The 26,877-nt window shown below is 35.9% G+C and overlaps 1 protein-coding gene across 3 annotated transcripts; it reads right to left on the bottom strand.

Moving 5' to 3' along the window:
• Positions 1-6,387: 6,387 nt before the first annotated feature.
• Positions 6,388-26,846, bottom strand: LOC137027969 (uncharacterized). Of its 3 annotated transcripts, XM_067396625.1 has the most exons (9): positions 25,730-26,845; positions 25,558-25,607; positions 20,012-20,081; positions 12,832-13,164; positions 11,455-11,784; positions 10,521-10,850; positions 9,902-10,033; positions 9,761-9,789; positions 6,388-9,099 (listed from the first exon to the last, which is right to left on the bottom strand). In XM_067396625.1, the coding sequence occupies exons 3-9, from the start codon at positions 20,079-20,081 to the stop codon at positions 9,049-9,051; spliced, it is 1,275 nt and encodes a 424-aa protein (XP_067252726.1). In that variant the 5' UTR covers positions 25,558-25,607; positions 25,730-26,845; the 3' UTR covers positions 6,388-9,048. The 3 variants fall into 3 exon arrangements, 2 of the variants coding, with proteins under 2 accessions (XP_067252726.1, XP_067252727.1); XM_067396626.1 differs by lacking the exons at positions 20,012-20,081; positions 25,558-25,607; positions 25,730-26,845 and adding an exon at positions 13,839-14,300; XR_010896119.1 differs by lacking the exons at positions 6,388-9,099; positions 9,761-9,789 and having other exon boundaries at positions 9,924-10,033; positions 10,420-10,850; positions 25,730-26,846.
• Positions 26,847-26,877: the final 31 nt, after the last annotated feature.

The raw sequence follows: 26,877 nt of genomic DNA, 5'->3' as shown, positions 1-26,877 counted from the left end.
TCTGATGGTTTGCACAACAGTTAACGAGAAAATGTGCTTTTTACATCATACAATGATGTCAAATCTGCTTTAGAACGCAATGGCTGCATCTTTTTTGCAGAGTGTAATATAATTAGTCTGGTGCAACTTCACACATCCAAAACCAGTAACACTTGTGGCGTGGCAGGATCAGAAATAAACAAAAAACTGGAGCTAAAAAATCAAGACTTTATTTTGCCAATGTGTTTCAGCACACAGGCCTTCGTCAGGCCAAAATTTACAGGTGTGCCCTTTTAGCCCTGACGGAGGCCTGTGTGCCAAAACGCCTTGGCAAAATACAGTCTTGATTTTTTTAGCTCCAGTTTTTTGTTTATTTCTGATCCCACCACGCCACAAGTGTTGCTGGTTTTGTTCCAAAAAAAAAAAAGAAGCATATTATTTGCAGACATCTGGATAGGATTTTGTTACAGCAAAATCTCATATAAGATCATGTTTTAGTGTCCAATTTGGCATTACTTTAATATCTTGTATTTTCTTATGTATCACTGCCCTAGTAAACAACAACAATAACAAAACTATACCAAAATCTATTTAAAATGCATTTATTTCATACTGAGTACTCTTCAAATCCATGAACATATTTATTGACAAACTTACTGATATAAAATTGAAATTTTATTTGGAGTATTTCTTTATTGAACAATGCACATGTCTTATTATTATGCCTAAAATGTGTTTTAATATCACTATTAATGAGGATTGTATGATCTTTGTATAATATCAGTCTTTAAATGCAAGATATTTTAAGTTTACCTAAAGTAGGCCTATACTTGTAATAGCTCCACTTTAAAGTACATTAAGTTGTTCTAATTTAGCAGACTTTAAGTATATCAGTTTATTATACTAAAAGTTCAATAGCTGGGTAATTTTATTAAGCACATAAATAAAAATGTAATTTCAAATATATTTTAGTAAATTGTTTTTCACTATAGGGTGAAGCCAGAAAGTCACATGCTTACAAGAAGTAATCTTTCTTACGAAAAGGTCCTTCTGAGATCATCACACTTGTTTTTCATTACTATCTCTTTGTGTGCTGTTTTGTTTTTAACAGACTGTTGAAGAGGAGGGTCATGTGGAGTATGCAGCTGTTGCCATAAGATGATCAATCGTCAATCTTTTTCTAGTATCAGCTACTGTGTCTTCGCTCTCAACCTCCTGCGACAACCTCAGACTCTGAGTCGATGATCGAGTTTTGGGACTGAGAGAATCATCACATGTAGCATCAGGAAATCACAGCGCACATACAGTTTAAAGTTTGATATGTAAAGACTGATTAATGAAAAAAAGATTTTGCCTTGTAATAGAAATGATCTAAATCGTATTGATCATTTTCAAGATTGACTCTTGAATGTTAAATAGACCATGTGTTTACATCTCATGAATATGTGCAAAATGTAGATGAAAAATACTCTTTAAAAGGAGTGAACCTTGCTGTTGTAAATGTGGTTGGGCCAAATTGTGCATGAGCACATGTCTACTGTTGGACGTTTGTTTTTGATGTCTGTGTCTCTGAGGTGTGAATAGACTGTGAGTGAACAGAATGCGGTTAAAGGGCTTATTCCCCATTGTTGCTCACAGGAAACCATTTGACTTCTTTAAGACAAAAGTTTTACTGCAAAATACTCAATCTGACAGATAAAAGATTCATTCAAATCAAACAGTGATATTACTGTGAGATCTTATTATATGTCTGTGAAATATTTTGATTGATAATCAAGAAGCATTTCTATATCCTCGTCCTCATCTCCTCATGCTGTGATCCTGCAGATAAGATCTGCTAGTTTCAGTGCTTATTTATAGCTCTAGTAAGAGGAGGGTCTTTTTTAAGAAGAACTATTCTTGATCTCACATCTTTTTTATAAATATAATCAGAGCTCCAGACTAACATTTGAGACCAGAAGCACCAGTGAACTGATGGTGGCACCTTATTTGGCACCAAAAATAACTAATAATTATGTTTCTTGAAATGCAGCAGATTGCACTGACAACAGCAGTAGTTTGAGCTTGAAATGTGTAAATCTGTTTTCATTAAAACAGTGACAGCAAGACCCAGTAACATTTTCCTGTTAAATCATTGGCTGCGTCTGAATATAACCATCTGATTGTTGCCTCACTGCCTCATGTTATCAGGCAATGACGTTGCAGGCAGCATTTGGCATCACAGAACTGATTTCAGGCAGCGTAAGAGTTTAGTGATCTACTGCAGAATAGAGCGAGATTTGGGAATAACTAAGTGAATATTTAATTACTACCATAGTAATTTCCCACAAGAAATGACACTGGAAAATGTTGGTTAAAATTGTACATTCACACACAAACTGAACACCAAATGCAACTTTTAGATGCCATGTTTATTTTCTAGCTCATTGGAATGCACAGGATTGTGGGATATTAAAGACAGTGAAGGATACATCTGTGCTGCCTTCAAAAACAGATCAGTTGAAGGAATTGCAGGAGACAGGAAGTGAAGCTAACATTGGATCAAATTATTGATTTTTTAAACTTTTCAGTAGAAATAAGGTATGATCAATTATTGAATAAAATGTAAACTTGCATTAATGATGAAGTTAATTTTATTGTTAGTAATTTTTTTTAAATGACCATATTAAATCAGACTTCCAAGGTATAAATATATGGAGTTAGTTATTGTCATCAACCAAACCATAAAAAAAAAAAAAAGTGATTTTAGCAAGGCCCTTTTTATCCAAATGTTTCTGCAAATCACAGCTATCCATTCTACATATATTTTCTGTAGCTTTTGGCAATCTGGAAAAAGATAGCTCCGATAACTTGTTTTTCATGTTTGCACAGTCACTCACACCAGGCCCCCAACTCTTATGCATTCAGCGTGAGACTGATGCAATTGAGACTTCTCACGCTACGCGTCCATTTTTTCATGCAGTGGAAAAAACCTCAAGGAGCAGAGAGGAAATTGAGAACGTGCACAGACAAGACACAGCAGGTACGTGCACAGATATAGACCCCTCTCCAACATCCTTTGTCACAGTCACCACAGCGCTCTGCAGAGCAGCATCCACGTCTCTCTGACCTGCTTCACTGATGACAGTGTTTGCCCAAAATTTAAAGTTGAGAAAGCTTAAAACCCTGTAAAACCCAAATATAGAAAAAAATGAGCAACATTTTTTTTGACCTCTCAGATATAGTTTTAGGAGGCCTCTGGTGTAGAAATTAAAGATTTTTCAAATTTTTTACATTTTAGTAACTTTTTAGGGAAATGTTGTAATATTGCAACGTTGGGCCTAGGTAGGAGCAGGATTTCTATATTTGTGCTCACTTTGTCTGAGCAGATATACAGAGCATTTTAGCATTCATTTGCAGGGTTGATTGCTTACATAGCCCCATAACAGTATATATCATGAGTAATAATCACACAACAATCATATTTTTTTTTATAAATAAGCATTTATTAATAAAAATATTGAGAAAATTTATATTTATAAAACTTTTTCTTCTAGCACTTTTAGTGTGGTTTGAATGAAGTCTGTGTTTTGCAGTGATAGTCCCTAAGATTGTCCCCAAGTTCTTTTCATCTGAGAAGCACAGGCGAACATTTCACTTGCTACACAATGTATTTGTGTATCTATTACTGAAGTGTCTACAGCGTCCTCTCTTCGTCTTTACTGGGAAATGTGCAATCATGTCTTTGCGTACATCCAGTGGATGGTGGTCCGATGACATCTTGGCATTCTGAAATGGAAAAAGTAAAAAAAAATAATGAGTGAATAATACAAATGGGTCTTATATTGTAGATAAACTGAAAGAATACAGGGTGGTAGACCATGTGTTGAGGGTAGAGATCTAAATATTATCCATCAAAGTATTATAATTTCAATGCAAATGCTAATCAAAATTCCACTACTACATTCAAACAATACTGTCTGACTGGCCTATTATGCGCTCTACTTATCATACCAAAAGGAACACATGCACACCCCCAGAGCACTTACAGGTTCATATTCAAGACCATTCACACCTCTGAACGATGCAACAGGCATCCCCCCCCAAAAAATCCAGAACATTCAGAGCCTGTTTTTCTATATCCTAATGCTATAAACTGCTACTTGGGCAACACTCATAAAAAATCTCAGGTTCATTTAGAAGTTAAAAAATTACAAAGATACAGGAAATTTCAGATACTGCTCTAGATGATGGGAGTTTCAAATTCCACATACAATGCATTCCTGTGTTTAATTATGGTATAAGCTAAACTGAGTACTAACTTAGTTCAAATGAATCATCTAACAGTTTAAATTTCAATTTGTGACCATGTGAGAAGTGCAGTGTCCTTATGTAACATGTAGGAGCACAGGCTATTTTGACCACTCTGGCCCAACGTTGTAGAATTACAATCTCTAAATCAAATTTGATGAATGTTTTCCAAACTAACTAAATATGTATGTGTTCTAGACATTGTAATAAACACAAAAAAATATGTAAGGAATTTTACTTACTTGAATCTTGACGACATCCAGACATGCAAAAAAAAGAGATGAGCTCAATGCGAAGTTTGCAGAGTAGAGTTTGTAGAGTGAGTTCATGGCCAGATGACCGGACCTATAAACACTTCTTCTATCCAATTGCATCGTGAGGACAAACAATAGAACCCATTATCTATGCAAATGTGGTATTGAGAGAAAAAAAAAAAAAAATTGCAGGCATTTTTTTTTTTTTTAAATTTTAATCTTAATTACAATCTGCCATCATAATGAGTTAATTATTCCAACTGCTCTGAGAAAAGGCTATAAATGATCCATCACCAGCAGCATCCTCACATGTGATATAACCTACTAGCCAGGACTCATTTATACAAACAGACGTGATGTAATGATGCAAAGACGAACGGCAGCAAGCTTGAGTTTCCCCCAAACACCCACCAGTACCACTCAGATCAGAACACATTATTACAAGCTTATCATTGTGAATCTTTGTTAGTTTTGAACACTGACTGGTTATGTATTTTTAACCCCAAAAAGTTGCGGACTGCTGCTTTAACTGCAAAGGTAAAACATAATAAAATGATTGTGACAGATGTGAAGGGGAGGACAATTTATATGTGCATCAGGTTTTTTGACAAGAAAGACTTCTGCATAAAATACATCTGTTCATCCTCACTCATCACTCCTCATGGTGCAATTAGACAATTGAGATGTCCTTCAAAATGGCTCTCTTTGACCGGTTTCAGGGTGACAGGCTGCAGGATGGAGGAGCGAGGACACATCAGTTTGAGTACTAAGCATCCCCTATAGACACTTGCTTCATTCATGATTGAATCAGCCGGTTTGAACAAATAGTTTGAATTAATGATTCCATGAATCTCTTATTATGACTTGCCGCCACCTACTGGCGGTTTTAGTTTCATAATTAATAGTATTGTTTCATTTTTGCAAACATTGCTTATTTATATATCATAATGTTTTATTTTGAAAATGAATGTAAGTAAATTTATTTTGATGATTGGTAAGATGGATTTTGTTGATATGGAGTTAATTCATATAACAGCTCTATTAGTGTAATTAATTAGAAGATGATCAACAATATTTAACTTTACTTTTTAAATAATAAGGTGGTGCTCTTTTTACACTTAAGCACCTGCCTCCCAAAATGTCTGTATTTCCCTGTCAGACAGCCCTTCTATCAATACCATAAGATGACATCCTAGCAGTAGTTTGTGTTGTCCAGTGGAAGAGAATTAGCTGATAAGTTGGAAATGGAGGCAGTCTTTCCTCCTCAAAGAGCAGATATTAAAACTGTCTCACTAGCCAGTTTTAAGAAGCTGTTAAAAACTAATCTCTTTAAAATTGCTTTTATGGACTGTAAGTAATATTCTATTGTGTTTTACTGTATTGATTATTTTAGGTTTTTAGCTTCTACTTTGTATTACATTTAATGTAGTTTTGTATTTCATTTGTTTGTAGCGCTTTGGGTTCCAGAAAAGCGCATTATAAATAAAATGTATTATTATTATTATTATGTCTACTAATATTCAGAGTTAGTTGACATGGGGTCTTCTTCAAAGAGCATGTACTTTACAAGAGCCCCATCTAGTGTCCTAACAGTTCACCTTTCCAGGAACAGCCTTCACCTTCATCTAATAGAAAGAATAGTCTAATCAACTAAGAATTGAGTGAGTTGAACAATGATCACTTCTCAAACGATTAAGCATTAAAAAGTTACAACTTTTTATTAACTTATAAGAAAGATGAAAATCCACATGTAACAGGAAAAACCTGTGAAAGAGAGAGAGATTTGCACATTTAGAAGAATTTTCTATTGTTCATACAAACAGATGATGTTTAAAACAAGTTAAACATACTAACCTCTCTTTGCAGCTCTTCAGGAACGTGGCAGTAGAGACTGAACATACAGATAATTCAAGTGAATTCAATCATTTCCAACACTCAGTGATAATATTCTACAATACAAACACATCAGGAATACACAATAATTAATAACAATCACTTCAAACAAACAAAGCACATCTGAACATGCTTTATAAATAGAACTGAAAGACAGACATAGACAAAACATCTGTAACAGACACATGTGATGTAGTGAACACCCCACAGGTCTCCTCACATGAAATGCAAGAACTTGGCAGTAAAATCTTTACAAAAGGCAGAATGTTACACATTACAATTATTGTAGCACAGAATTAACACATTTGTGAAATGCACTTAAAACACCATTCAGATGATTAACACAATTAAAAGGCTTGCAGCAGTCAGTAACATATGACATATAAGATTTAAAGGGGACATAACACAGTTTCTGCCAATTTCATGTTAATCTTGAGTACCTATAGAGTAGTACTGCATCCTTCATGCCTCCAAACAGTCTTTAGTTTTATCGGATTTATAAAAATCAGATACAGCTGTACCGCTTCTTTCAGAAAACAGTCAAGCTCCTGGAGGTGTGCCATGGGCAGAGTTAAAGAGTCATGACCATGCACAGCTTTTGTGTAGCGACCGTCTAAACAGCATGTATTTAAACACACACACAATATCCCTGGATAACTTTTGATTCACTATATGTTTGTGTTGTTTACATAATATGCAGTTCCGACTCATGACCGGGATCTTTTATCACTAGGACTGCTCCATCTTCAGTTTCAAATGACCTGCAAATCCAGTGTCGAACTGGGCCTTGTTTATAAAACATAACTGAAATCCCTCTTCCTGGAGGAGTGCCCATAAAAGGAATTCCACTCTTTATGACGTCATACAGGGACATACTTGGAAAAAAACCTTCCAAAACTTATACGAATCCTGTAGGAGTGTATTTGGCACAGAAATTCTCTGTCATACACCCAACGGTACACATTTTCTATGAAGAGAACTTGCATCTTAAAGTATGAATGAATTAGTTCAAAATAAATCAGTGTGTTATTGGGTCTTGCAGTGTAAATGCTAGGTGAAATCCCTTGCTTGATTGAGGACATTATGGTGGTTCCTTACATCCTCTTCTACTTGCCTCACTCATGTTTCCTTGGTCTTTCACTGGAGAGCACAATCTTCCCAATAGAAAAAAAGCCCAGAGGAATCTGTATGGTAATCTGTTATCAGTCATGGTCGGGTTTGATAAGGGTCCATGTTTCTAATCCGTAAAGAAGAATTGGCAAAACAAAGAGTCCGGAAGAGGTGAGATGTTGAGATGAAGTGAGATGTTGGTCCTCTTCGACATGCAACACTTGAGGCAAGCGAAAACCCTGGCTGCCTGTCCAATACTGCTATGAATCTCTACAGTGGATGCCACTTACTTCTCCTGAACAAGCGACCCTACATATCGAGGTAGACAGTGACCTGCGAGCCATTGGTTGCCATCACTTTGGTTTTGTCTGCATTTATTTTCAAGCCATACAAATGAGCGAGGTGAGTGATGGTGTGCATTATATTCATAGTTTCAGCATCACCGTCTATGAATATGGTACTGTCTCTGGCAAGCATTGGATCGGTTAAAAAGTGATCTTTATCGTTCTGGACTCCACAAATACCCTGGAAAGCCTTTCTCATGACAGCATCAGTTACGATGTTGAATAACAGGGAGATGACGTCCCTTTGATGAACTCCATACTGGACTAAAACCAGATTCGTATTTGGCTAGTTGATCCTTGATCGGATGCATGAAGGAGTTTAATGAACTTCTGGAGAATGAATTTCGTCTTTAGTGTCTTCCACAAGGCCTGCGAGTAGATACAGTTAAATGCTGACTTTAGCTCAATAAAGACAATGATGGTTGGCTGTATTGAATTCTTTCTTTCAGCAGCTGCCCAAGTACAAAGATCTGGTCACAGCACCCACGGATTACTGCCTTTTTTAAAAAATGTGCATGATTATGGCTTTTCTCCATGTGCTTGGCACATGTTAGTTAAACGAGATGGCTTGAAGAAGTGTATTTAGATGAAGATGCAGGACATCTCCTCCAGGCTCAATAGATTCTATAGGGATCTACTCCCGGTGCCTTGCCATTTTCAGTGATCATACAGCCGCCTTCACTTCAAGAGGTGATCATCACACGAAGGTACCGTTAGCTTTCCGATATTGTTGTTGGTCGATTTGTTTTTCTCACTCCGTCTTCTGAATGTACGATAGAGAATGTGGTATTTGTGTCTGGATGCTGCTTGTTCAAGATCAGCTGCCACCTGATTCCAGTACGACTCTTGTTCCACTTTCCACCTCAGTCTGACTTCTTGATTAAGCTGGGAGTAACGCCTTGACCAACTTTGCCTGCTTTCGCTTCTCTACCAGCTCCAAGCACTCAGTTGATATCCATGGTTGTGTTTGTCAACAGGTGATCGTGCACATGGGTGTGGCACATTCTATTATTGCACCTGAAAAGCCTTTCTTCATCTACATCCAACACTGACAAAGCCACACAATGGTTGGATAAGGCTATTTGTAACTCCTGTTTGTGTGGAGGGTCTGTCAGCAGTTTCCAGCAGAGCCACACTACTGGGGCTAGTGTCCTCTATGAACGATGCACAACAGCCATTTAAGGAGTCCCAATCCGATTAAGGGGCACTTCTTCTAGGGCACCATTCTCCTGAAAGAAAGAAACAGATTCACAGAAGGTAAAGCAAATTATCAGGATTGATGATTCAGTGGCACATACAGAAAAATGTGTTTTTCCCTCTGATGTTTATGAATGTAAAGACCTCTGAAACAGCACAAGAGCAAAGCTCTCTTAAATAAGAGTTATTATTAGTGTTTCTGAGTGATAAATTCTGAATAAAGCCACAAACAGAGAGATAAACCATCAAACCATTTTTTTTAGTTCTTCAAATACATGACCAGCAATACACTGTTAGCGAACATCCCGAAGCCTTTCACAATGCGGAGAGTGGCGTTTTAGATGAATATGTAGATATGTGCTGTGCACTTTCCTCTCAATGACAAAATAAACACAACAAAAATCACAGCAGTTACATTTGGAGATGTTCCTGTTGACAGTGGTGAGGAAACCACAGTTAAGAAAGCAGAAGGCGGAGACACATCGACATATAATGTAATCATATTATGTGAATCGGTAGTTCAAAAGGTGTTTACCAGCCAGAGCCAGAAACAAGCTGTTTTTGAACAAACTTTGTTTTGGTCTGACTTTGTTTGAAATCATGTCATTAGGGCACAGTTCTCACAGATCTGAATCTGTTGTTAATTCACAGTTTTTTTGCAGACAGACAGATTCAGAGCTCATAGTATCTCACCTGATGATCATCACACATTCTCCTGTTTCCTGTTTGAACAATAACAACAAACTCTTTACTTTGGTCAATTAGAATAAAAATACACACATGCAATAAATCTTCTATTCACATTTTGAACGATCAGCTGTATGTAATACTTGCTTTTTTGTATTGCTTTCCTTCTCCTAGATTTCCAGTGGTGATAGTAAATCCCACCAACAGTAGCAAGCGGCAGAACAACAACTGCAACTATTCCTGCTGCAGCAGCTGAAGACAAACCTGAATCTGGAAGAGCTAAAGACAGACAGTAAATATTACTAGAGATCAACTGATAATTTCAGTAGAAAGACGTATGATATTGATTTATTTCATTAATAGCTGGTTTATTTTTTTGATAAATCTTGTGGATTTTTTTATCAACAGCAGCCACAACATCAGCACTGTGTGCTTAACAGGAAACAATGTCAGGAAAACTGACTGATATTATGGATTGTATGGAGTGTTCTTATTCATATATATATATATATATATATATATATATATATATATATATATATATATATATATATATATAATAGACTTCAAATGTAAACATAATAATGCAACTTAAAACTCAATGTGACAGCTGTCTGTGATGATAGATTATCTCAATTATATTTTAATATGGAGTCAAAGCTCACCTTTTTAAACAGGCCAGAATGAAATTTCAGTTTTGGTTTTATATGTAGTAAATCATTTTAAAATTGCTGATGGGGAATTCCACAGAATGATTAACTCTCACCAGTTACAGAAACACTGACACTCCTAATGATGCTGAATCTGCTGCTGTTGATCAGTAGTTTATATTCTCCAGAGTCTGTGTTTCTGGTGTTTGTGATGGTCAGAGATCCAGTCTGATGATCCAGCTTCAGTCTGTCTCTGAATCTCTCATCACACTGAACATCTGTACAGATCTTACTCTGATCTCCAGTGATTTCAGTGATGAGAATCTCATTAAAATACCACGTCATTGAATCATTCAGTTTTTTTATTACACCAGGATCTAAAGTGACAGATTCTCCCTCCTTCACTGACTTTCTCTTCATTTCATCACGTTCAGCAGCAGAAACACCTGAAACACAAGATAGACAACAGATTGGAGGATGTTGTTTCGGGGGAAAAACACATAATATGACAACTGTGGATATCAAAGCAATAAAACATGCTCTCTTGACATTCAGTCTGAAAAACAACATTTTACAGATTTTGTGCTTATAAACACAAGAGGTGGGTATGATAACCTAAATCTCTACTTAAGTAAAAGTATGAGTATTTATAGAAGTAATGACTTAAGTAATAATGTTATTAATTACTTAATTGCAAGTAAAAAAAGTATCCAATGAAAAGAGTACAAGTATTCAGCAAGCAAGATGATGATGAAGTCAATGAAGCATGTATTACAATAAGGATTTCTTCTTGCTGAACCTTTTTACCATAACGACATTATTATTTACACAGATACAAATAATAATGCTATATAATATCTATTACTATTTTAACTACATTAATTATATTACATAAGATATTTTTGCAACATCCATAGTCATTTATATTTAAATCTACAAATGTTTTTGAATAAAATACACCTCTGAATGTCAGCAAAAATAACACAAAACACGTTAATGGTTTAATTTGTAATTATTGTACAAGACTTGATTTTAAACATAATGACTCACCATATAAAGCAATAATGAAAGTCTTTTCACTGTCGCTGTTGCCACTGCTGATCTGTAGTTGATAAACTCCAACAACTGTGTCTATGATGTTCATGATGGTCAGAGATCCAGTCTGATGATCCAGCTTCAGTCTGTCTCTGAATCTCTCAGTTCCTTTATTACACCGAACATCTGTACAGATCTTACTGAAATCTCTATTGATTTGAGCGATGCGAATGTCATTAAAATACCATCTAATTCTGTCTTGATGTTTTGTTTCAACACCAGTGTGTAGAGCGACTGAATCTCCCTCCACCACTGACACTCTGTCGGTATCAACACCTGATGCACCTGAGAAAGAAATGAACAGTTCATTATAAGCAAACAAATTAATAAAATATTAATATTCTAATATATTAACAGAATAATATATTTTAACAGTTTGTGAGTAGAAAAATGTCTGGATTCATAATGTAGATTTTAGTGAATTTCTCTGGCATTATACATGTCACAGTTGTGGATGTCCTGTAAAGAGCACATTTATTAATTTTCAAATTGTTTGTCATAAATCAACATCTCAGGAATATGTCATGGGGTTTCTATTCAAATTATGACTTTCTGTTACAAAACAGGACATTGATTTCATGTCCTCAGTAGAAGACACCAGTACTTAAATTATGTTTATCATTGAAGGACACACCAAGTGAATAGGGAAAGAAATTACATATCAATATTCCTATGGAATATTAGATATTATTGTGAAAATGTTGCCAACTATTACTCCCACTTTTTTTCATTACATGTTGCTCCAATAACACATTATATATATATATATATACAGTGTAGAGATTAAATGCATTGAATGGGAAAACCGATTTATGGCCATTTTATTGAGACTCAATTCAGATTTGTGACAAAAGACTCCAGACATGACTCAGACTTCAGATGAAGACTTGTGAACATCTCTGGCAGAACGACATAGGTCACATCCCATAATTATGGTTACAACATGGCATGAGCGCAGCATAAGCTCATTTTTTTTGTTCAGGAGAAACTATAAAAGGCAGCTGCTGTTCATTTTTTGGTGCTCGTCTGTCTACAAATCTGTTGAGCCTTATGGAACGCACTGATGACGTGTGTGACATGTCTAAGAGAGAAGGTGCGCAGAGGAAACGAAAATAAATATGTTGACAGGTAAGACATTGTATCGGATGGAATGCGACGACTGGAAGAAGATTTTTTGGTCCTGAGACATCCACAACAGATATATGTACATGTTTTAATATTTAGACCACTTCTATTATTGATTGCTATCAGGATGTGAAGAGAATTTCAACCAGAAAAAAAATTGCCTACCCAACCTTTAAATGTACAAGACTTGCTTTAAACATGACTCACCATGAACAGTAACACTGAAGATCTTTTCACTGATGCTGCCGTTGATGATTTCTAGATGATATTCTCCAGAGTCTGTGGTTCTGGTGTTTGTGATGGTCAGAGATCCAGTCTGACAGTTGAGATCCAGTCTGTCTCTGAATCTCCCATCAGCATCTTCACAGTGATCATCTGTACAGATCTTACTCTTACTCTGATCTCCACTGATCTGAGCGATGCAAATGTCATTAAAATACCATTTAATCTCTTCTTGTTTTATTTCATCATCAGTGTTTAGAGTGACTGAATCTCCCTCAATCACAGACACCGACACTCCAACTGAAACACAGAGAAAACCTGAAAAAGAAATGAAGTTCATTATATGCCAAACAAAAACATTTACATATAGTCCACAACAAGATGAAATAACTTATGTTTCCAATAAATGTGCAATAAATTAATGTTTGTGAATTTTAAGCAGATACATGATATTGACAAACAACGATTGTCATCTTACAACATTTTTCACAGTCGATCAAAATAGGCAAGTATTGTTTTAATGGCATATTTATTTGTGAATGTCCACTGAATGTCCAATGTAGTGTGATTAACAAGGCTGTTGAATACGGATGTCCAAATGTGCGAATATAAAACCAACTTTACCCAAGTCATATTCAGTACAATAAGCAAAAGCATAATTTTTAGATATTTAAGGGGGATATACCAAATCACATTTACCCGGACCTTAATATTTTTCGACACGACTTTCTTTCTTTCTGTCTTTCCAAAAACGAGGCGTCGCACCTCACAAAACTTCAAGTTGGAAACTTCCGGTTTTTTATCGATGAAAGTAAGTGAGATTTTAATTCAATTTAATTTAATTTAAAAATTTAAATAAATGTGTTGCCATGGTCGAGCAAAAACACAGATAACGAAATACACGCATTTCTGTCGAATATAAAAAGATTAGCGCTGATAATTGAGTTACTTTCGGTTTCGTCCGGAAGAGAGATATAGCCTAAATATCTTACCATGATCGAGTAAACAACAGAGCAATAAGGGCAAACTAAAGAAAAGCTTCATTTTTACCACATTTCCTAAGACATGTGAAAGTAATAGATTTGTTCAAAAGTTGTGTTGTGCCTAGAAGGGATGTAGTAACGACCGGAAATGAGGCAAAATTTCATGATAAAATAACAGTAAATTAATTTGCTACTTATCAGATTGTATTTTATTAACGATTTCCCATACCCTCAACCCTAAAACTACCCGTACAATACTGCAAATACAGTTATTAAATTAAATAAATAAATACCAAATGAAGGAATATTGATCTGCGCATGTCTATGCTTGATGACGTATGACGTTACATCACTTTCTTTAAACTGTATTAAAAATTACTTCTGGCGTATTCTCTCATACACCTGTTCTGTAAATTGTAATGCAAAGATGTGTTGATAGTGTCATGTTGTTTGTACATTATTAATTGTTTAAAAAAAAAAAAAGAAAAAAAAAAAGACTTGGCTTCTGTTTGTGCGGCGCTGGTGCATATGTGCTTTTTTTCCCGGACATGTCCTGGCCAGCACTTCTAAATGAAAGTACCTTTCTCGGTCGTATCGAGGTGCCCCCGGAACGCGATTTCGGAACGCGAATTTACGCTGATGAGGTCTGTGCACACCACTGTTCCTGTTGAGGGTCTTCATACATTAAAATGTCGTATTTTTTGCAATGCTTTGACAGTGCTGCTCTGTAGATCCCGCCTTCTCGTAAACGATCGGTCAATTATGTACAATCCCTGCACGCTATTGGTCAAATTACTTTTCAGTCATTAATTTCCTTCAGCAAGTATGAAAATAAAGTTAAAACTGGGGCACTTTAGGCAATTTAGAAATCCTGGCCAGGACATTTTCGGGAAAAAAAGAGGACGTATCACTTTAACTCACAGTGTGGTTTTGTTAGTCTAAAAATTTAAAAGCACTTTTCCTAAAACATTGATATGTCTTATGAAAAGAAAAAAAAAAAAAAAAAAGAGCAGAAGAATGTTGTAGTTTAGTATTATAAATGTATAGTATAATTTGGCATTTCATTATTTTGGTTATGGACATGGTGAATTTAAACATCTTTTACATCCCCAAACGAGTAAAAAGAGACCAACTCAATTAGTTATAAATATTGACTGTCAGTTATATATTCACTATAACATGTGTATTTAAAGACTTGATTTACCTTATATTCATTAAACCATGTTGTTCAGGAAGAAGCGAGGAAGAGGAGCATCCCATAGTGCAACAGATTACAGTCTCTATATATAACCCTTTTTCTTCTAGCACCTGCTGGTAAATGTTGTAACTACACACTCAGTGCAATAAGTAATTTTTTATCATTAAAATCAGGGCTATAGAAATATTCTTCTGGAACCTTGAATCACTCACAAACCATAACTTGCAGTACCATTCCTAGGCCTATACTAGCCGGAAAAATGTTTTTAATGTCTGGTATACACTCAAAACACATGTCACTGTAGATGTAGACAGCCTTAACCCAAGCATAAAAAAACATCACAGAAACTCTTCTAAATTGCCAACATAATATTAAACACTAAAACGTCTAACTTTACTGAAAAGTGTGTAAAATAACAATTGATTTCAACATTACTCTCCTAATGCAGTATCAAAGCATGCTGGAACTAGATTCACTGTCCAGTTATGTCAACAAACATTTATGTAGTCATGACATTTTACTTTCAGTTTGGAGAATACAGAACTGTGATTCTTCTTTCACTGATGTTAGTTTTGATTCAGTACTTTATTACTCTGTAAAGCAGGTTTATCTAGAGAGAAGAGGACTGTGAGGCTCAGCAGGACAGGAAGAAACTTTTCACCTAGCTGAACACAGATAAAACAAAATGGCCCTTGCCATGCAAAAGCTGTTTGTCTATCCAGCTGCAGCAGATGAAGAAAACCGACCGCAGCAGGTTTCAGTTTGTCTAAATTAATGAGTTGCAAGAGTCACACCTCAATGACAGATAGCACACAGTTTTAACTGTTTATTTTTGTCATATATACGCAATAATTGATTATTCAATAGAATTATAAAACCATTTGAAGTTCTTAATTCAAAGAGATGTACAAAACAGCCTATTTAACGTATCAAGGTTAAATGAAAAAACATTTTTTTTCCAATATTAAAAAATATTGGCCTGGTTTCACAGACAGGGCTTAGACTAAGCCAGGATTAGACCTTAGTTCAATTAGGACATTTAAGTAGCTTTTGTAAATGTTCACTAGAAAAAATATTACTGTGTGTGTCTTGAGACAGAACAATGGCTTAGACATATTTTAAGATATATCAGTACAAGTTGCTTTAAGTTAAAACCGCTCAAACATGCATGTTAGTCTAGGACTAGACTTAAGCCTCATCTGTGAAACCGGGGGTTAAAGTCGTAATAAGAGCTGGAAAAAACTTTTCTCAAATTTAACTATAGACTGTATGACATGCGTTCAGGTGGTTTGAACTAGGAGGGTCAAACTCTGTCGGGGGAGGATTCACACAGACTGAGTGTTTTCAGCGGATAGTCTTTTTAGATCAGACACTGAACGGGTAAAGAAAATGTTTCACATGTTTGTTTTGTTCTGTATGTGCTGGTGGAGTCTGACTGGTAAGTTATAAAAACATTTTTAAGGCTTAATATTTCAGAACAGCGCATGCCGTTCACTTCTGTTGTTTGCCAGAGAATTTTGAAATTGTGATTTACAGGTCTGAAAAATGTATTTAAAATTTTAAAGCCAAGGGAAATAATGGAGATTTTTATACTGAATAAACTCAGTGGGGGCTCAGAAAGCACTTTTCAAAACTTTTTTTGAGTTTTTTTTTTTTTTTTTTTCTTCAGGATTAAATATATATTTATTTTAAGGATTAATAAAGAACATACAAATACTAATAGCCATGTCTTAAAATTATTTTTTAAATACCTTGATCATCATGAACAACAACAGAAGTAAAAAAAAAATAAAAATGTCAAAAAGCAATTAACATATTTCAAAAGACAGGGGCTGGTTGCACCAGCTGATTGTAAGGTCTATGCTCGGGTCAGCTACTTCCAGCAATTCGATAAAAATTTACACCTGTTGCTAAAACTAAAACTACAACCAGGTGCAACTACACCAGTTGATGATTGACAGCGGTTACACTCTTTGCTAAAAATAAAGAACTGAACTGCTCATGTCATCATAACAAGTGAAGCCACTGCACCATCTGATTTCAATTATACCGAATGGGGTTTTTATATCCTTACATCGCAAACGTCCTGAGCATGTAAATGGTCATTTATTTAAAGTCGGGAATTGTCCCTGTTTATTCAAAGTGTGAGTATCAGGGTTCTGTTTATTTTCTGTGTCACATGCTTCTTTGTTCTCGGTTTTCCCACTACTTGTTAGTTCCCTTGGTTATCCTGATTGAGTTCATTAGTCCCAGCTGTGTCTTCTTAATTTTAGTCTCATTTGGTCCTTGTTTATCCTGTATATGAAGAGTTTATTTGCAAAAACAGATAACTCCATTTTTATGAATTCTCACAAATCATGTTTTTTTTATTGTGCATTCCAAGTTATAACAATCAAACTGCAGTTGGGCTGTTTTGATTAAGTAATGATAACTCTAAAAAATACAGGTAAATTAAAAAATTAAAATTCATTGAAAGTATGTTTTATATATATATTAAAACTTTGTTTTTTTAGCAAAAGCAGATAACTCCACATTTCATGTTTCATAGTTAAACAAAACCCAAGTAATTGCATTTAAAACACTCTCAAACACACATGTGCACACAAACGCACACACACACCCACGCGCACACACACACACAGATCGGCACACACATACACAGACACTCACACACACACACGCACGCTCTCTCTCTCACTCTCTCTCTCTCAAACACACACACACACACACAGATCGGCACACAAGTACACACGGTACACACGCACGCACTCATCCACGCGCGCACACACACACAAACACACAGATCGGCACACAAGTACACACGGTACACACGCACGCACTCATCCACGCGCGCGCACACACACACACACACAAGCAAAAGGACAACCAATTTTTCAGCATGTAAGTCGTGTATGGTGTACAAGGACTTACAGGAATCGAAATCATAAATCCTCGATCACTTTTAGTGAGCTTTGATAAAACTTCCCTCAGCTAGCGCGTCTTTTTGAAGTGACTAGAAGCCTTGTCACCTGACCTGAATACTGCGCGCTGATTCGCTAAAACGGACTTATCGGTTTCTGTCTGTACACAAACAAGGGCGCTTGTCGGCTTCTGCTGTAAAACGTGAACTTGCGATGCCTGAAAGTAGGCAAAACCGGCTCTTCTGACAAAATGGATTTAGGGTACAGAACGTGCTATATATGGAGAATAATGCACAACACTTAGTTCATTTTTTTTTAAAAATGGCGTTTATCGGTTTTTGCAAATGAACTCTTCATTCCCTGTGTTTTCCCTCTGTCTTGGTCAGTTCTCGTTTATGTTAGGTTGTATATGTTATCTCTGAGTTTTGTCATAAAAGACCTCTACGTTGAAGCTCCATCGTCCACGTGTGTTTCCCACACAACTAACCCCTGACAGAATGTTAGAACACCATCCTGGCTGAGGACCGCCTCTGGGAATCCATAAAGACATAAAATATTACCAAACATACTGTCATTCTGAGCAGGAAAATGCATGATATACAGTTTCTGCTAATAATCCCAGATAAGTTCATTTTTAATATTTCCTACAGAAATTTTGTTAGGTCAGGCCATTACATCTGTCGTCAGTGTGCAGTCGGCACACCCATCTCACGTATCCACAAATTAACCATAAACTTTACAGGCATGAAAGTAATCTTGTCCAAACAAGTCATGACTTTTGACTTTACACCTACCTTTGAGTAGGTGATATTTAGATGTGCAATATGCCTAAATGGTGCAACAGGTATTAATTCTACGCAGGACTTAAGGTGCATTTAATGTCCAGCCTATAGTCTTACAATCAATTGCCATCTAGCTATTGCAACTGCATGGCTACTGGTTTGTAAAAAAACTGTTTTTTGTTCTCCAGGTGTGTTTGGTGATTCATTGTCAGTGATTGAAGGAGATTCTGTCACTTTATACACTGATCTTACTGAAATACATGAAGATGAAGACATACTGTGGAAATTTGGAGCTGAAAACTCTCTGATAGCTAAAATCAGCACTGAGAACCAAATCTTCTCCCTATATGATGAAGTTCCTGATGGGAGATTCAGAGACAGACTGAAACTGGACGATCAAACTGGATCTCTGACCATCACAAACATCACAACTGAACATGCTGGAGATTATAAACTAGAGATAAAAGGAGTGAAACTGACATCAAAAACATTCCTTGTTTCTGTCAATGGTGAGTAGAGATCATTTGTCTTGTCCTTCACAACTGAAACACTGAATATTTTAACGTTTACAGATCGCCCGTTCAGCACCTCACTGTAACAGATTGTTGCTTTTCTGGTGGACAAACTGAAATACATTTTTGTGGTAATCAACATTATGCCAACAAAAATACATTAGACTGAGATTAACTTGTAATGAACTCTGTAGTGAATATTTCTTTAAATCTTTACATACTAAAATGTTTAATCATTTTATAGTCACAGCGAATCAAAGAAAAACTCATTGACTGTCAACACACTACACTGAAAATAAGACATTAATATAAAAATGTTTAGATTTATCCATATTTCTGTTTATTCTCATGTTTTACAGCTCGTCTGCCTGTTCCTGTCATCAGCAGTAACTCTTCACAATGTTCTTCATCATCATCAAATTGTTCATTGGTGTGTTCATCTGTGAATGTGGGTCATGTGACTCTCTCCTGGTACAAAGGAAACAGTTTATTGTCCAGCATCAGTGTGTCTGATCTCAGCATCAGTCTCTCTCTACCTCTGGAGGTGGAATATCAGGATAAAAACACCTACAGCTGTGTGCTGAACAATCCCATCAGCAACCAGACTCAACATCTGGACATCACTCACCTCTGTCACACATGTTCAGGTACAACAGAGATAATCTCTCAAGTTAGATAGTGCTGTCTGATATTTCATATAGTGTTTGCTTTAGACAGACAGATTCAGACACACTACTGGTTCATTTTGTCCATACAGATCAACGCCTACCTTTGTACATAGTGCTGATCTCTGCTGCTGCTGCTGGATCTCTGTTGATTGTAGTTGTGATCTGCTGCATCTGCAGGAGATGTAGAAAAACAGGTCAGCAGAGCAAGCAATTAATCTGTATAAATAGACATCTTTTTTAAGACATACATGTCTTTATAATATTAAAAACAGTCATTGTAACTTTCTGTATTATTGTCAATACAGTCGAGACCCGGGAGGAAGACAGAACTGATTCAGCATTGTGTAAACCAACAACACGACAAAAGGCAAGAAGTTGTTGCAGTCAGTTATAGTGTGATTGAAGTTTGCAGCATCAGACGGTCAGTGAACAGACGTTTGTGGTTTATCGACTCAACCGTCATTATTACCTTCAGTAGAGCAGATCAAAAGCCTACAGGCTATGGTTTTCAGCACAGTGTAATTTTTCCATTTTGCAAGGCTATTTCAATTCTGCAGAGCTAAAGAAATTCATTAGTACAAATCAAAATTTATTAGCAAATAGAGAATGTTTTTCATCGTTGGATACGGCAGCACACTAGAAATACACAGATTGAAACATACAGCAGTGTTAAAGGGTTGGTTAGTTAGTTAGTTAGTAAAGACATCATTTAAAGTATATAATATATAATATAATTATAAAATATGATTTACCACTTTATTTACAAAATATTAATCTCCAACACACTTACAGTACACAACATCTGCTCTCACATCAACTCAGCACGCATACACCATGAACTTTGCGTTGGAGATGAATATTTTGTAAATAAAGTGGCAAATTATGAATTTATGAAATTAAGAAATTATAAATTATGCTTTTTGCACAAATAAAGCACTTGTGGCGCTATGTAAAATTGAGGTTAAACCACTGGAGTCACCTGGATTACTGGATTACTCATCTTTTCTACCTTTCTGGGGCTTAAAAATGGTAGTTGAGTAGACTGTCAGTGGAGGGACAGAAAGCTCTCAGATTTCATCAAAAATATATTCATTTGTGTTAAGAAAATGAACGATGTGAGGGTGAGTAGCCTAATTATTGACAGAATTTTTTTGAGTGAACTAACCCTTTAAAAAAATATATTTAATTAATTAATATCTTCTTAAAACCATGATCAGTCTTGCTCTGTCAGTCTCATGTCACACCAGTGTATTGTTTGAAATTAGTCTTTAGTTTAAAAAGACCATTTCTATTTTTTATTTTTCCTCCTGATGTAATCTGTGGCCTAAATAATCTTTTGTGTAAAATCATATGTAATGTGGTTAGCTTAAACCATTCAAAATCAGCTTTTATACCATTAGATTTTCACTGGACAGAAGTAGGATACAGAGTTGTTACCCATGTAACAAAGAACCCAAAGGTTGCTGGTTTGATTTCATTACCGGCAGGAAATGACTGAGGTGCCCCTGAGCAAGGCACCCAACCCCCAATCACTCCCCGGGCACCACAGCACAATGTCTGCTCACTGCTCCGGGTGTGTTTGCAGTGTGTTTGTGTTCACTACTTACTGCTAGTGCTCCTATAGCGTGTGCACTAACTTGGATGGGTTAAACGCAGAGGACAAATTCTGTGTATGGGTTACCATGGCCTTCACATGTCACTTTCATGTTAGCTGTGCTGAACTCTGCCCTTAAGCTGCAGCGTCTCTGCGGATCATGATTATCTGAGCTGAAATTCAGCTTGGTTGCTTTGCAGACTCTCTGCAACAAGTGCCTTTGCTGTTGCTTTTGTGTAAAACTGAAAGACAATCATTCTCAGCACAGGCTGTCATGACAAACACAGCAAAAACTCCAGTGTTAAATGAACTGTCCTGGAAGAGAGATTTGATCTGAATCACTGAACTCATTTAGAGCTCAATATCTGAGTTAGATTTACATTATTGATTACAGCAGAACTGTGATTCTACAGCACAAGATCAGCTTTATCAATGTAATCTAAAGGATATCTTAAAAGTTCTGATCAAAAAACTACCATCATGCATTGCTGCATAAATAAATTATGAGCTGAACTGTCTTAGTAATTTCCTTTTATTCTTAATATTTTCTTATATTAGCTGTTTTTATGTGACTTTTAGTTGCTTGTTTAATGATCAGAGTTTATCAGAATATGCTGTTTGTCACTGTTGTTGAGATTCATACGCTGATTCTTGATGAAGTTCTTCGATTAGAACAACTTTTAAAAAATCCTTTGGGTTATAGCTGAATATTCTGCTGTAGAATCACAGTGCTGCTGTAATCAATAATGTAAATCTAACTCCGAGATTGAGCTCTAAATGAGTTCAGTTATTCAGATCAAATCTCTCTTCCAGGACAGTTAATTTAAAACTGGAGTTTTTGCTGTGTTTGTCATGACAGCCTGTGTCTGGCTGTTATAACTCAGTTACAGCAGCTAAACAAAATCTAATATTAAAAGTCAAGGGTCAACCCTGATCTCTGTGATGGTAACTTAAAAATTGTGATTTTCTCCTTTGGTGATTCTGCTTGTTATCATCAGGTGTCTTCAATAATGCTCAATCATCACTATTAATAACCTAACTACTAATTTTAACACTGCTTCAGTGTTCATTTAACACTCTTATTTTAACACTTTCACACACTTGAGTGTGGTCTCACATACACTCCCAGGAGAGTTAATTTAACACTGCAGTTTTTGCAGTGCACCTTTAGAACTTAATCTATTTGATGATTTAACTGTTTAAAAGGTCATGACTGATGTCATTTCTTCTAGCTGTTCAATGTTAGCATCTGTTCTGTAGTTTTTCAAAACAAAAGATTAAGCTTTGCAACAGAAAAACCTCACTTGGCCGCTGTTAATTTTCTGTTGTATCAGCAGCATTCCTGATTGAGTGTGTTTTTTTTTTTTTTTCAGAAATCGAAGACAGATGCTGTGTATGAAAATCTTCCTAAAAAACAATGATTAAATACACTCCTTCACATAAGATGATATTGTATTGTCTAAAATGTTGTTTATCTGTATTAGTTTAATTTAGTGCTGCTCTATTAGCATCCAGAAACTCAACTAAAATGTTCTTTCCTTTCATTATTAAACACTGATCCCACCTTTTATTCTCTTTTGTCTATCACTTACTGCCATTCAGACATAGCATGCAAACAATGTCGGACACCTTGGTCCACGCATCATTTTTCTTATTTATGCCCCTGTACACAGGGACACACGTCGTATATTATTGGGAAACCCGCCACGGCAATTATCCACCTATTCTCTGTTATGCTTGGGAACTAATGTTTGGTCTGAACCAAAGTTTACACAACTGTGTTCTCTAGATCCTCTCAAGCAAAGGACCTCTACATTCTGGTTGCCATTGAACCACGTTATTGGTTATTACCATAAAGCTGACCTGACTTCAACTCTCCTCGGCACAATCGGCACAATAAAAATGGCACAATTGCCTTCATCATCACAGTATGCTGATGTACTTCTCCCCCTCTTGATCACCACCCATTTGCCATATCTTTTGGTTTCCTGTCAGTTGGTGTTGGTATTCCACTCATGGATAACAATGCTTTGCTCAGGGTATAAGAAGGAAAGGTAACTGATGTTCTGGGAGAAAGGCTGTAACCCTGCCACTCCCGCACACCGGTGTGTAACCTCTGAATACAAGAAAAGCTTTTACAGTCTCTTCTGCACAGCAGTGCATTATTCGTTACAAGTTTTCTATACAGGATGTTGTTCCATTCTGCTGTCTGTATATTTAACTTTGCTTTAAAGGTTTTAAGAATCTTTCCTTTTGTAACTGATAATGTTGAAAGCTAAATTGATTGTAACTTTCATTATCTAAACTTTCAGGTTAAATCCTACGTTTTCCTATCAATTCTAAGAAAGACTTTTAATGAATAAGAGGTAAAAAATAACAACAACTTTAATGAAGTCAGATTAATTATACTGGAGTCAGATAAATAACTGAATTATGCACGTCATCCTTCAACTGCTTTTTGTTTCTGATCATTGGTTCAAAATAGCAGCGTAAGCCTTACAATTATATATAATGATAGTAAATGTACGTAAAGCTATCCTTTCGCTGGCCCAGTCAAAATCTTTGTACACTCTTAGAAGAAAAGGGTTCCATATAGAAGAATCCTTTAGAGTTCTTTGTAGAACCTATTTAGGGGTTCAAATCATAGTAACATTTTAGTTAACATTTTACTTAAAGGTGCCCTTGATTCAAAAATTGAATTTACCTTGGCATAGTTAAATAACAAAAGACATACAGTGAGTCTCAAACTCCATTGTTTCCTCCTTCTTATATAAATCTCATTTGTTTAAAAAACTTCCGAAGAACAGGCGAATCTCAACATAACACCGACTGTTACGTAACAGTCGGGGTGTACGCCCCAATATTTGCATATGCCAGCCCATGATGTTCCCAACATTATAAAAGGCATTAGACAAGGACAGCCAGTTAACATCTGGAGCTGCACACAGCTGAATCATCAGACTAGGTAATCAAGCAAGAACAACAGCGAAAAATGGCAGATGGAGCAATAATAACTGACATAATCCATGATAGCATGATATTTTTACTGATATTTGTAAATTGTCTTTCTAAAAGTTTCGTAAGCATGTTGCTAATGTACTGTTAAATGTGGTTAAAGTTACCATCATTTCTTACTGTATTCACGGAGACAAGAGCCGTCGCTATTTTCATTTTTAAACACTTGCAGTCTGTATAATTCATAAACACAACTTCATTCTTTATAAATCTCTCCTCATTAGCCGTTAGCCACGGAGGACAGCCTCAAATTCACTCAGAATAAAACTTTAACATCCAAATAAATACTTTACTCACATAATTCGAAGCATGCAAGCAGCATGCATGACGAACATCTTGTAAAGATCCATTTGAGGGTTATATTAGCTGTGTGAACTTTGTAAATGCGCTGTAATATAGTCGACAGCTGGTGTGGCAGGGAGCGCACGATTTAAGGGGGCGGCGCCGAGTGTAAATCAGTGCATTGTTAATGATGCCCCAAAATAGGCAGTTAAAAAAATTAATTAAAAAAAATCTATGGGGTATTTTGAGCTGAAACTTCACAGACACATTCAGGAGACACCTTAGACTTATATTACGTCTTGTGAAAGAACGTTCTTGGGCACCTTTAACTAGAAATATTAAAATAACCATAGAAATTCACAAATCCAACTGTTATGCAGGCTAATGACATTTTTATTAGCATTTAAAATCACGCAAGCAATATATAACAATCCATAGTTGACAAATCACATTTTTGAAAAAGGAACTAAAAGTAGTTAAATTAATAAGCGTTAGACAATAATTTAATATTCACATAAGCATTAAGCAATACAAATTCTGAAGGGCTAAATAGTGCTGAATTAGTAATGACTTTTTAATGCTCTATATTGAACAAAAAGTAGACAGACAGAAGATAGAAGTTACTTTTGACATAGTGTAATCAGTTAGTGTAGGAAACAGCTCTGATTAACTTGAGAAAGACAGAGAGATTTGCACAATTACAGGTCTTTTTCATTGTTCAGACAAACATGACATTTAAACTAGGGTAAAACATACTTTTCCTGTTCAAGTGCAGGCGATCATTTCCATCACACAGTGATAATATTCTACAACACAAACACATCAGCAAAACAATAATTAAATGATTACCCTAAAATACAGCACAGCTCAACATGCTTTAAGAAAATAATTAGTCAAGAAATGGAGGGAAACAGTAGTGAATCTTTACCTTGAACTCCCCGCAGGTCTCCATCACTCCTCACGTGAAAAGAAAGAACTTCACATAAAGAACTTAACACCTCAAAAGCTTGAAAAAAGGCAGAATGAAACAAGTTACACAGTACAAAAAACAAACAAATATTCAATTTTGCATATTTCAACAAAGACATTCAGTAGAATAAACAAACATCTGAAATTTATAATAAAAAACGAATATCATTGTTTTATCGGTAAACACATTTGTGAAAAGCACTTGAAATGCCATTCAGATGATCAATCCCATTGTTACGTGCCCCTGCTCTTTCTTTTGTTTTCTTTTTCTTTTCTGAGCATAGTTGCCAATTTGATGGTGTTTATCTCCAACACCTGTGGCCTCTGCCTATTTAAGAGCAGGTGGTGGCACTTCACTTTTGGCCTACCTCAAGAAACCTGTTGATGGAGGTTTTGTAGTTTGTTCTTTTTTTTTTTTTTGTAAAGGATGGTGAGATCTGTTTGTTTAGTTATATTAGAATAGCGGGAAAGCATAGGTAAGTAATCAGACCCGGAAGATTCTTTTGTGTTTGTCATTTTCCTTGGGAGTGAGGAGTTGTAGTTTAGATTAGTTAGCTCACCAGTCCCGATTTGAGTTTTGTATGTTTACATGTTTCTTCGTTTTGTTTGTTTGCTTGTTATAGTTTTGAGACTTTTACTGCCAATAAATTTGATCTTGATCGATTTTTGCATAACTTCTTTTCAACGGCTTTTTATGTTGGTCCATAATCTGAGTCGTAACGCCCATTAAAAGGCTCGCACAGCAGTCAGTAACAGTTATGAAATACAAAAGTTTTGTAAAAAACATATTTGGCATTTTGTATCTGTTTCAATCCAGTGTCTTTCAGGGCAGTTTTACAGGTTAACCAAAATGATTAATTTCTCAAGTGTTCCTGGGTAGAAATGCCAGTTTAGGGTTAACAAAGCTAGCTGAACAAGGGAGGTTTGTCTGATTAAGGATGCCCCATAATTGACAACCATCTGCAGAGTCTCTGTCCGATAAAGGACGTGCCATTAGCTTCATCCGTTTGTGGAGTCCAAGTCTGATTAAGGACGACTTCTTCTGGGCCACCATTCTCCTGAAAGAAACCGATTTACAGGAAAAGGAAAAACAAATGATTAGGATTG

Source organism: Chanodichthys erythropterus, chromosome 10, assembly GCF_024489055.1.
Source record: "Chanodichthys erythropterus isolate Z2021 chromosome 10, ASM2448905v1, whole genome shotgun sequence".
Lineage (NCBI taxonomy): Eukaryota > Metazoa > Chordata > Actinopteri > Cypriniformes > Xenocyprididae > Chanodichthys > Chanodichthys erythropterus.
This window is presented reverse-complemented; position numbering and strand designations above follow the sequence as displayed.

Coding starts and splice junctions, on each gene's coding strand:
- LOC137027969 (XM_067396625.1), bottom strand. CDS start 20,081: ATGCAGCAGATCACAACTACAATCAACAGAGATCCAGCAGCAGCAGCA. Junction 13,165..20,011: donor GATCAGCACTATGTACAAAG/GTAGGCGTTGAT, acceptor TTTCTTTTTCAG/GTTTTCTCTGTGTTTCAGTT. Junction 10,851..11,454: donor TTTCATTATTGCTTTATATG/GTGAGTCATTAT, acceptor CTTGTGTTTCAG/GTGTTTCTGCTGCTGAACGT.